This window comes from Sapajus apella, unplaced genomic scaffold, assembly GCF_009761245.1.
Source record: "Sapajus apella isolate SASKATOON/1434 unplaced genomic scaffold, GSC_monkey_1.0 scaffold1, whole genome shotgun sequence".
NCBI lineage: Eukaryota > Metazoa > Chordata > Mammalia > Primates > Cebidae > Sapajus > Sapajus apella.
The window spans coordinates 82,135,745-82,148,464 of NW_022436941.1; the positions used below are offsets into that span (position 1 = coordinate 82,135,745).

Below are 12,720 nucleotides of genomic sequence, written 5' to 3' on the forward strand. Positions count from 1 at the left end.
GGGACCCGGCCACATAGCTTCCAGTACTTGAAAGAGGACAACCACCAAGCTGCCTAAGTCCAGAGTAAACAATGAGAAAGTCGAATTTAGGAAATTAGCCCCCATTACCCTGGGAGCAAAGACTCTGACCTGTTTGGGCGGCCGAAGCGGGTGGATCACTAGAGGTCAGGAGTTTGAGACCAGCCTGGCCAACATGGTGAAACCCCATCTTTACTAAAAATACAAAAAATTAGCCAGATGTGGTGGTATACACCTATAATCCCAGCTACTTAGGAGGCTGAGAAAGGAGAATCACTTGAACCTAGGAAGTAGAGCTTGCCGTGAGCCAAGATCATGCCATTGTACTTCAGCCTGGGCGACTGAGTAAGACTTTGTCTCAAAAAAAAAAAAAAAAAAATGAAGTAGTTCAGCAGCTGAGGGTCACCATGCCTCATCCCCTCCCATTGTTTCTATCTTCTGCTTTCTCTCCAGGAGAGGCAGCCCCAGGCTTTGGGATTTGGCAGCCTCTGTAGTCCAGCCCAACCAAAAGTTTGGTCCAAAGGGGCTAACCATGAAGGCAGTCCAGATTCTAACCCAGGGATATTGGGCACATTTCTTTCTCTAGTTAGCCCCAGACCCTCCACCCTCAAACGTCACACAGCATAGACTCTAGATCTTCCTTTTATCTCCATTCTAGTCTAACATGTCTGGCTCCAACCGATGAGCCAGGATCATCTTCTCACATCACAAAACCTCTCGGCCTTTTAGGAGAGATGAATGACTGCAACACAGAGACTAAAGCACTGGCCTCTGCTTTCTATGGCCACCATCACAAGACAAGCAATGCATACACATCCCAGTGTTCAAGAGAAGGAAGGAGATTGGAGTTCCCACCAAGAAGAAGTCATCATAGAACATATTCCCCAGATATACATTAGCAAACAACCAACTGATCTTAAATCTGCCACTAGACTCTTTTGAAGGTCAGCTAGAATAACAAGGGTCTACAGTTAGGATATTGAGATTTGTTGTTTTGTCAATCTGCCTGTAGCAAAATTATTACACATTAATTCAACTTTCTTCTTGGCAAGGCTTCTTATGAGTCAGCCTTCCCCAACTCTCCCCATTCATGATGGGTAAAGAGAAAACCACTAAGACTCAGTTCCCAGTCATTTTCAGAATACCTGAAGGCAATGTTACGGATTACCCATGAACAAAAACAAATAAATAAATACAACAAAAGCAAACTCACAATCATCAACTGGCTGCTCAGTGTAGAATTCTAGAGCTCCATACAAATAGGATGTGTACAATATTGTTCCTTGACCTATTTAATAACATTCCTACCCAATGTAAACCTACTCTCCATTCTTCCTAAGGACCCACCTGGACTGCAGTCCCATTTCTTCTTGTCCAGTGTCTCCTGGTCTCTGTCACTTTCCCTGCCTCCCAGGTCTAAGCCTATTTTTGGCTGACACACAGTCTGGATTACTAAGAAGGGAATTCTGTCACCAGGAGACAAATGACCCAGGGCCTTGGCTTACAAATTAGTGTTTTCTAGGGCTCCCTCAAATTATCCTGAGAGTGTACCATGGCAACCTTCCTAGAAGAAACTTTTCAAGTACCCAAAGATTAACATTAAAGGAGTTCTCAGTTGGCGAGGCACACATCACTACTACTGATGTAGGTCTAAACAGTTTTCACTTTACTTCCTCCAGTATGAACATGCAGGATCAAACTAATAGACCACTCCTTTGATCACGGACAGAATGGTGTAGTGGTAAGTCCAATGCCTCCACGGTCAATCCTGGATCTGCTCATTCTTAGCTGTAACAGAGGACAAATTACTTAATCTCTGATGCCTTCATTTTCTCCTCCACAGTAGGAGGACAATGAGAGTACCAACCTAGTGGGATTGTTGTTCATGAGCTAGTACATGAAATGGCTTAGGAAGGTGCCAGGCACAGAGGTTCACACAGTAAATACAGCTGTCACCATTATTCCTGGGAGGATCTTCTTATCAAGAAAAGTAAAGGGTTTGGGGGTGTGTCAAAAAAAAAGAAAAAAAAAATTCAAACAATGGTGCTGTGAGATTCAGGTATACAGGCAAAGGAATTGTCTGGAGAATTTAGGACAAAAGGAATCTTGGAGGAAAAGAGTAAAGGTGTGGAGTCTGTCTTTACTATCCAGAAATGCTGTCAACAGTACCCCAGCTGCCAAGAGGCCTGCTGCCTGGGACTGGCTGGCAGGATCCCAGAAGCAGCAGCCTCTATTTCAGTTTGCCACTTCCAAAATGACTCCACCCCAGGGGCAAGTGAGGTGAAAGGAAGAGAGTATGAGGGTGGGGTTTTGTTTTCTCCATTTGCACTTAGTGCTTCTTTCACCAAGAAGGGAAGCTGTGAACAGGGTGTTTTGCCCTTTGAACCACCTTGACAACTTGAATTCCTTTACTCTTCCTGGAAATTGTAAACAAAACAACAAAAAAATTGTCGGGCATGGCGGTTCACACCTGTAATCCCAGCACTTTGAGAGGCCAAGGTGAATGGATCACGAGGTCAGGAGTTCAAGACCATCCTGGTCAACACGGTGAAACCCCATCTCTACTAAAGATACAAAAAATTAGCCAGGTATGGTGACACGTGCCTGTTATCCCAGCTACTTGAGAGGCTGAGGCAGAGGAATCGCTTGAACCAGGTTGCAGTGAGCCGAGATTGTGCCACAACACTCCAGCCTGGGCAGCAGAGCAAGACTCCGTCTAAAAAAAAAAAATCGTTGTGCTGACACTCTTTTTGCTTCTGTTTTCCTTATTGAATGGCTATTGCTTTTAAAGAAAAGTGTCTCTTGACTATCTAAGATGAAAGCTTAGGTGTGTTCACCTAACCTTTAGCAGACTTCTAAAAACAGGCATGCCACAGAACTTAAAACAATTGGTCAAAGTTATTTAAAATCATTGTTAGACAAAGGAAAGATGGAGGGAGGAAGAAGACACAAAACGGAAGAGGAAAGGAAGAGAAAGAAAAAGTTTGTAGGCAGAGACCACTTTATGGGTATGTAACCAGTGCAGCCATAGAGGGCCTGGTACTCAGATGCGACTCTGTGCTTAAGGCATAATGTTCTGTGGTCCCCATTTAGAAATTCTCACTTTATCTTTTAATTGTTTTTGTAAAGGAAGTCTGATACTGGAGTGTAGCCTCTGCTTACACAGTTCTGCTCCCAGGCTCCCTGGGACAAATTCTCAACCCCCTGCTCATTGGCCCTACCCAGAAACGGGCTTTTTTCCTGCATCACTGCACCACCAGCCAGCACTCATCATAGTCACTGCTTTATCATTAAGATTAACTCTGTCATTTTCTCAGTGGCCAGCCTCTACAGCAAATGGGGAAACAAATGGTCAGACCTGATGAGCAAGTTGTTGTCTAGGTGGCCCATCCATCACTCTAGTTTGCATGTCAGTGCATGGCACCTGTATTTAATTTCAGTCCATCCTTCATTCACTAATTATGGAAGACAATTTAGCTCCTATGGGAGACAAAAATCTCTGCAGTGACTTGAGACAAGAGAAAATTTGTTGGAGAGTTTAGATACAATGTATTTTTATTCTTTTTTTCCTTTTCCTTTTCCTTTTCTCTTTTCACCTTTTTTTTTCCTTTTTTAATTTGTATTTTTATCTTAACATGCCTAGACAGAGAAAAACACTGGATTGTACATGATGGGCTTTCTTGACTCTCTTTTCCAGAGTGGAAATAGGATTCTGTGCACCATCATCCTGAGCCATCACCAGGGGCCATCTATAATCAACTATGACGATGAGCGTGGAAAGACGTGTGTCCATATTGCAGCGGCAGCGGGCTTCAGCGATATTATTAACGAGCTGGCAAGAGTCCCTGAGTGTAACCTGCAGGCTCTGGATGTGGATGACAGGTATCCATGGCTGTAAGGGTCATTGCCAAGTTTAAAATGAGGAAGCTGAGGCCAGTATAGAAAATTGGATGCCAGTTTGTTCAGCTCCCTGGCAAGGTTCTCTGGTCTGGGGAAAGGGGGCCAGAGAAGTCCCGCTGACTTCCTGGGGTGGGGTGGGGTGGGGTGGTTATGGCTAGGAGGAACGAGCAACAGCTCGGTGCTCTGATTGGGTCCAGGGGAGCAGGATTGAGACGGGGCGGGCCGCTATTGGTTGGCGGGTTGTTGGGCGGGTTTTCCGGTGCGAGAGCTGGCCAGGGATGCATTAGCTGGAGGCTTCCAAGGGAGCCATGCAGCAGAGCTAGGTGCCGAGTGCAGAGCCCGGTGCCAGGTGCAGAGTCAGGTGCTGAGTGCAGGGGTGGGTGTGTCCGACCTGCCGGCGAGGCAACCGGCCTTACGATGGCAACCCAGAAAGTCCTGGGAATGCCTAGTCATTTCCGCCTAACTTAAAATAAAGAAGATGTTTAAGGAGGTGTCCTATACAGTTATATCCTTATTGCCAGTAATACACATGTGCTTGTGACAATAAAAATTGCTCTATTTTAGTGAGAGGAGGAAAAATTATTGTTATGGAGAGGAAGACTGTGACTGTACAGTCAGATTTTCCACCTTTTGCTAAATGTTCTCTGTGTTCTCAGAAGGCTTTCTTTATTTCAGCTTCTTGCTATAGGCCCTTTTTTTTCCTAAAGGTAGCTTTTGGTTTGTTTTTTTTTTTTTTTCCTTCATTCCTGGATTATGTTATAAAGTCTACAGTTTCTTTTATCCAGAGAAGAACATAATAGAGACTTTGTATTCAAGACTCTTGGGCTCTTAGAACTACAAGGAGCTTTATCAGGTTTTGTTGTTGTTTTCGATCATCCGAAGATGTATTGTCTGAAAAAGGAAGCTGGGTCCAAAAGGGTAAAAAGACTTCTCAGAGCTAGTTAGCACTAAATGAAGCTTTGTACACTTGTCTTTCACCTATAATGCCCTGCTTATCTAAACCCTTTTGGTTAGGCACTGAGTCAATGGAAATTGACTAAGAAAAAGGTAACAATCAAGACTATGAAAAATAAGTATAGACTTGAGCACTCTGGGTTCTTTATCCTCTTGTACTGAAGTGCAAAATTAGACCCTTACTTATCATTTTATTTTATTTTATTTTATTTTATTTTATTTTATTTTATTTTATTTTTTTGAGATGGAGTCTTGTTTTGATGCCCAGGCTGGAATGCAGTGGTGTGACCTCAGCTCACCACAACCTCCACCTCCTGGATTCAAACTATTCCCTTGCCTCAGCCTCCTGAGTAGCTGGAGCTACAGGTTCCTGCCACCAAGCCCAGCTTACTTTTGTATTTTTAGTAGAGACTGATGGTGTTTCACCATGTTGGCAAGGCTGGTCTGGAAGTCCTGACCTCAGGTGATCGCCCGCCTCGGCCTCCCAAAGTGCTAGGATTATAGGCGTTAGCCACTGCGTCCGGCCTACTTATAATTTTAGATGCCCCAAGAAAGCACCTCCTACTCTCAGATAGCTGAAATTCTTTTTTTTCTTTTTAAAATTATTTTATAAAATATGGAATGCTTCACAAATTTGTGTGTCATCCTTGCACAGGGGCCATGCCAATCTTCTCTATTAATACCTGAAATTCTTCTAACCCAGGGAAAAAGTTGGGGGTTCTACATAGGTCTCAGATATTGGAGATGGTTAAATGACTTTAAGTAAAATTAAAGTATAAATCATTGAAAGTAGACATTTTCTGGCCAAGTGCAGTGGCTCACATCTATAATCCCAGCACTTTGGAAGGCCGAGGTGGGTGGATCGCTTGAGATCAGGAGTTTGAGAACAGCCTGGCCAACATGGTGAAACCCATATCTACTGAAAATACAAAATTTAGCCCTGTGTGGTGGCACATAGCCAGCTACTTGGGAGGCTGTGGCAGGAGAATCACTTGAACCCGGGAGGCAGAGGTTGCAGTGAGCCAAGATTATGCCATTGCACTCCAGCCTGGGCTATTGAGCAAGACACTGTCTCAAAAAAAAAAAAAGAAAAAAAAAGAAAGGAAAAGGAAAAAAGAGTAGGTGTTTTTCTGAAAACAGGTGTTGATCCTAAGCAAGTAAGAAAGTAGAAGGACTTGGGAGCCACAGTAGCTCAGGCCAGTTGTTCTTGCACATGAGTTGTCGAGGTCAGGCATTCGAGGCCAGTTTGGGCAACATATAAGCCTCTCATTCATTAAAAAAAAAAAAAAAAGTAGAAACAAGCTACATGAGGAAAAAAGTGAATTAACCAGTTTTTAAAAAAGAACAAACTTCATGGCCAGGTGCGGTGGCTCACGCCTGTAATCCAAGCATTTTGGAGGCCAAGGCGGGTGTATCACCTGAGGCCGGGAGTTCAAGACCAGTCTGACCAACATGGTGAAACTCCGTCTTTAAAAAAAAAAAAGAACAAATTTCAGAAAGGCAGCCTGAAGGAAAGCTTATCTACTTCAAAACACTCCTAGAACCAGCTTTGAATGTAATCCAAGCATTTTGGAGGCCAAGGCAGGTGTATCACCTGAGGCCGGGAGTTCAAGACCAGCCTGACCAACATGGTGAAACTCCATCTTTAAAAAAAAAAAGAACAAATCTCAGAAAGGTAGCCTGAAGGAAAGCTTATCTACTCCAAAACACTCCTAGAACCATCTTTGAATAGAATAGTTCCCATTTTGCAATACCAGCGACTTAGCAAAGAAAATCCAATTCTTCAGGCCTCAGGATGGAAAGTAAAACGGGGGAGAAAAAAGTACAAAAGGTAAGGAGAGTTAAAGGGAAGTAAAATCTCCAGAAGAGTCCTTTCTGCTCCAGTGCTCAACTCAAGGGCCTCATGTACTGATCAAATCCCAGCCCCTCTGTTTTTTTCACGTTTTCTGCAGCTAAACATGCAATTCTGCCTTCATGCTGAAGCTATCGGCTTCTGTTTGGTTGGTTGGGTTTTCTGTTTTGTTTTGTTTGTTTTGTTTTGTTTTGAGACAGAGTCTCACTCTGTCACCAGGCTGGAATGCAGTGGCGCATAAGTCTATGGTATTTAAAACATTGTGGTACTCACTAGATACGTCACAGAACACATAACCCAGAAGCAGCATATATAGCTTTGAAGAAGGAAAGGCGGGGAAACAGACCTCTCCAACACGAACTGGGAAGGAAGGGGTGATTTTTTCTCCCGGGAGCAAGCAGCATAGTTGCCTAATAGCCAAGCTCAAGCTCACAGAGAAAGTTTCTGCCCTTTTAAAAGTTTACAACTCTAGAAATTACATGTAAAACGGCCTTGGGCTTACAATTCTAGAATATGCATGTGAAAGGGTCTTGGGCTTACAACTCTAAAATTTACATGTGAAAGGGTCTTGGGCTTACAGCTTTAGAATATACATGTGAAAGGGTCTTGGAGTAGGCATGGGGTATAGTGACTTAGGTGGGGGTTTGATCTTGTTTAAGTAAAAACAATGCCTTCTGGAAAGATTCCTCCACACCCTGCCTGTGATCTATAGGAGAGCAATTAAGGTGCTGCCCAGTATGCCCCCTTTATTCTCCTATTGAAATGCAGTGTGGAAGTCAAGTGGGGGATGGTCTTAGATGCTTAAGGGTGATTAAGGGCCTCCTCTCTCAGCCTTAAGTGTCTCAAATTTCATCAGTTTATTAGGTCACAATTCGCTTTAATTTGCAATTCACTTATCTTCAGAGAGGAAAGTCTATTATCAAGTTCTGCTCTCTGTTTCTGGGAATTCTCTGGGGAATGTTTACATGTTTCGTCAATCATTCCTTAGTTACTGATAGCTCAACCCATGCTGCATCCTGGGACCCATCTTCGCCAGCCATTCAGCAGCCACCACATCAGCCCACTGCTTGTCTCCGCTGAATTCCTTCTGAAGCATGGGCCCTGCCCTTTAGCTCTCTACTGTGATAGCGGAGGCAGATTCTCCGTGTTTGCAGGATGTCCTGAAGCTTAGAGATAAGAAAGGAACTAAAGTTTAGACAACCTGAAATTAGGTACCACAGAGTGGCCCCGAGGACATCGGTATATTAGAGATTATCTATATGCTTCCCTCATTCCTCAGCAAAACAATTTAACTTTTCCCCCTGTTCTTCTGGACTGCTTCCACGTTGATGGTCAGAGGAACTTGAATGGGTCAGTCTTAGTAATTGTCGTAAAGGAGTATTTCACAAAGCTTCTGAGTGAATCATCACATGTTGGTAACTCTGACTAGAACAACGTCTAGCCCTCCATCTACTGAATTTATTGGCAATACACTCTCTAAATGGGAGGACATAATCTGCTGGGGACTTGTCTTGTTTCAGAATAAATGTTGTCTGGAGACCTCTGTCACATAGAATGGAACTAATCATATCTGCCACATGCAAGTATGCAGTGTGATTGATCACTGTGTTGAAAAATTTATGGCCCTGTTAGGTGTTATAAAATTGCTGTCTCTAGCATAACAACAGGAAAAAGATGTTTAATTGACAGGATACAATCTGTACCTGGGAATGCTGGGCCCACACAATATGCATACACAGATGCTCTCCACTCATGTCCAGCCTCCTTCACAGATATCCCCAACCCAGCCCTTCTCTGCCTAGCTCCCAGGCTGCCTCTAGGCCTGAGAGACTACCTGGCCCTCTCAGGAGTGCCCTTCTGCCCAGGGTTCAGGCGCTGCACAAGGCTGAGGAGAGGTCTTCCATGACCTCCTTTCCTGCCCCAGGAGTGCCCGTTTCCTGAGCGACTTACCAGAGGAATAGTCATTCTTTGCACAGAAGACCCCATTCATAGGAACGTGGGCCGGATGGTTGCTCACACCTGTAATCCCAACACTTCAGGAAGCTGAGGAGGATGAATCACTTAAGCCCAGGAGTTCAAGATCAGCCTTGACAACATGACGAAAGCCCATCTCTACAAAAAATACAAACATTAGCCAGACATACCGGCACATACCTATAGTCCCAGCTACTCAGGAGGCTGAGATGGGAGAATCACTTGAGCCCAGAGGTGAAGGTTGTAGTGAACTATAATTAGCCAGGCATGGTGGCAGGCGCCTATAATCCCAGCTCCTCGGGAGGCTGAGGCAGGAGGATGGCTTGAACCCAGGAAGGTTGCAGTGACCCAAGATCGTGCCATTTCACTCCAGACTGGGGGATAAGAGTGAAACTTAGTCTCAAAAAAAAAAAAATTACAATGATTTTTCTCTATGATTTAACCTAGTTTCTATTTTTGAGTTATCTTACTAGATTAGTAGGAAACCTAACCTCATCTTTTAAAGCCCCTCTGAGCCCTGCTTCCCTTACTGTGCATGCCGTGGTTCTTGAATTGTATACAATGGGCATATAGGAATAGAGTCTTAGAGGGAGTCCCACTTGTTTTCTGTCCTTACCTTTCAGGCTGGATGACGTTCAACTGTGTCCATGCTCTGCTTGGGCACCTGCGGGATCATGGGCTGCCTGTGGTCCCATTGCCTAGACACACCACAGACACTCCCCATCCTTCACTCCCATTACCTCTACCAGTGAAGCAAAGCTCTTGTCGCCTTTGCTTCTGAGTCCAGTGGTCCTTTATGCCCTTGTCACACCACCTTGACCACTGAAGAGGGACCCTCCTTCCAGTGTTGGGGAAGCCATTTCCATTCAGATATTTAGTTAAATATTTTGCCCTTGCCTTAAAGTTGCTCTCGGTCCCAAGCTTGGCTTTTGGAAGCAAAAAGACATTTCCCTTCCTGACTTTCCAATATCCCTCCCCTGAGGTTGAGCACAAAGTCAACCGTCTCCTTAAATAGGGGAAAGAAGAGAGGTAGAAAATATGTACAGAGATCAGGATCTCAAAATATAATCCCACCACATGAAGAAATGGTGTTGAGAAAAGTTGGCTACGTAATTACAATCAGATTAGCTCTGACCTCACTGCACATACCAAAATACACATATAGCCACACACACAGGTTTTGTTTGCTTGTTTATTTTCTGGTTTTTGAGAACAGGTCTTACTCCATTGCCCAGGCTGGAGTATGGTGGCAGAATCTCGGCTCACTGAAGCCTCAAACACTCTAGGCTCAATCAATCCTCCCACCTCACCCTCCCAAGTAGCAGGGACTACAGGCATGTAGCCACCACACCCAACTAATTTTTATGTTTGTGTGTTTGTGTAGAGACTAGGTTTTGCCATGTTGCCCAGGCTGGTGTCAAACTCCTGGGCTCAAGCAATCTGCCTGCCTTGGCCTCCCAAAGTGACGGGATTTCAGGCGTAAGCCACAGTGCCCAGCCATGGCTTTTTAGTTTTAAACCAAATGAATCTAAGGGAAAATACTGGTTTTCTTTTTATTTACAGTCAGTAAAATTTATTTTTATGGTGTATGGTTCTTTTCTTTTTTCGTGTACATTCAGAATTTTTATTTTAAAACAAAGAATCAGAGTAACAATAACAATAGAAAAATCCTTATGGAAATATTGACAATCTGCTCAGTGAGAAATGGGAAAACAACTTCCCTGCCTTACTGCCAGCCTACTGTTTGAGGAGCCAGAAGTTGACGTGAAGTTGGAAGGTCACATTTTCCAGCTAAACCCCACTCCATAGCTATGTGCATTTTATTCAAAGCCTCCATGACCAGAGGGGACAGTGAGAACTGAGACCCAAAATACTGTTATTGGCAAGGGTTTGGCCAAAATATTTGATGTGTAAGCACCAGGAGGGGAAAGGGAGATCGAGCAACATGAAAAAGGGGCTGTAGGAACAAGCACAGAAAATAAGTCAACAGGAAACCTACTTCCACCCAGAGCAAAGTGACAGTGCACGTGCGTTCATCCTCTCAGTGTGGGCTTCACTGCGCGGTGACTCATACTGTTTCAAATGCAGTCTACTGGAAAGACCCAAATCCGCTGAGGGCACTCAGCATAGGACCACAGTGACATGGTAACAGACATACACAAGCAAGCTGTGACCCTGAAGCAACAGTACACTTCAGATAATCGTTCAGAAAAAATCCTCTCCCAGAGCTGAAGTTACACATTCCAAGTTAGCTATAACATTCTTTGGGGAATTCCTTTAAAGGTATGAGTTAAAATAAAACAAAAATCAACATATGGTGTGCAGTTCTATGTGTTTTAACATGCATGATTTCATGTTACCACCACAAACAAAATTCAGAATAATTCCATCAACTCATGTTGATGCCCTCTCCCATCCCTAAGCCCTGGCAACCACTCATTAGTTATTTGTCTGCCTTTTCTAGAAGGTCATGTAAATGGAAATAGACAGTAGGTCATCCTTTGAGACTGATTTACTTGATTTATTTCACTTAGCAGAATGCATTTGAGACCCGTCTATTTTGTTGCAAATATCTACAGTCCATTCTTTTTCATTTCTGAGTAGTATTCCAGTACTACCGGAATAGGATGAACCACAGTTTATCCATTCACCCACTGAAGGATATTGAGTTGTTCCCAGTTTTTGGCAATTATGATAATGCTGCTACAAACATTTGTGTACCATTATCTGTGTGAATGTAAGTTTTTATTTCTCCAGCAAAATATTTAAAAGTGGGATTTGTAGGTTATAAGTACATGTTTAACTTCAGAAGGAGCTGCTAAATTATTTTCCAGAGTGGCTCTTACTACTTTACATTCCCACCAGGAATGTGTAAAAGTTCCCGCTGCTCCGTATTTTCACCAGCACCTGGTAGTGCCAAGCTTTGTTCTGTTTGGGTTTCTTTTTTCCCGCCTTATGGTTTTAATTTCATTTCTCTAATGACAGATGTTATTGAGCACCTCTTCATGTGCTTATATACCATCCATAGATCTTCTTTGATGAAGTGTCTATTCTGATCTTTTGCTAATTTTTTTTTTTTTTTTTTTTTTTGAGACAGAGTTTTGATCTTTGTTGCCCAGGCTGGAGTGCAATGGCACAATCTCACCGCAACCTCTGCCTCCCGGGTTCTAGCGATTCTTCTGCCTCAGCCTCCCGAGTAGCTGGGATTACAGGCACACACCACCATGCCGGGCTAATTTTGTATTTTTAGTAGAGACAGATTTTCTCCATGTTGGTCAGGCTGGTCATGAACTCCCAACCTCAGGTAATCCACCCGCCTCCATCTCCCAAAGTTCTGGTATTATAGGCGTGAGCCACCATGCTCGGCCACTAATTTTTGAAATTGGTTTATTTTCTTATTGTTCAGTTCAGAAAGATTTTATTTACTTATTACTAGACTTAGTAATACTTTGTTGATGTGATTTGCAAATGTTTTCTCAGAGGCTTTGGCTTCTCTTTTTATTCTTTTAAGAAAACACTGGTTATAAAATTTAAAATTTATATAAAACACAGGTTTAAATACTGGTGAATATTCATGTACCTTTTGGCTAATGAAGACCTTTTTTTTTTTTTTTTTAATTTTTTTTTTAGACAGAGTTTTGCTCTGTTGCCCGGGCTAAAGTGCAGTAGCATGATATCAGCTCACTGCAACCTCTGCCTCTGGGGTTCAAGCAATTCTCTTGCCTCAGCCTCCTGAGTAGCTGGGATTACAGGCATGTGCCACCATGCCTGGCTAATTTTTTGTATTTTTAATGGAGGTGGTGTTTCACCATATTGGCCAGGCTGGTCTTGAACTCCTGACTTCAGGTAATCCATCTGCTTCAACCTCCCAAAGTGCTGGGATTACAGGTGAGAGCCACCGTGCCCAGCCACAAAGGACTTTGTAAGCATAACATCATAAAAGAGAGAAGAAATGAAGAAGGAATTAAATGCGATTATTTTTTAAAGTTTTATAGAAAAATTACTTAATTAAAACTCAGCCG

General features: G+C 43.3%; 1 protein-coding gene and 1 non-coding gene across 2 annotated transcripts in view; one reads left to right on the forward strand and one right to left on the reverse strand.

The window, feature by feature from the left end:
• Positions 1 to 12,720, forward strand: part of ANKRD55 (ankyrin repeat domain 55) — a 131,948-nt gene that overhangs the window by 97,428 nt on the left and 21,800 nt on the right. The window contains exon 8 of the mRNA XM_032280499.1: positions 3,716 to 3,900. Coding sequence (XP_032136390.1) covers positions 3,716 to 3,900 — 185 coding nt within the window. The remainder of the gene's footprint in view (positions 1 to 3,715; positions 3,901 to 12,720) is intronic.
• Positions 5,483 to 5,588, reverse strand: LOC116554287. Its single transcript, XR_004270152.1, has one exon. It is a non-coding gene; the product is annotated as a U6 spliceosomal RNA (small nuclear RNA).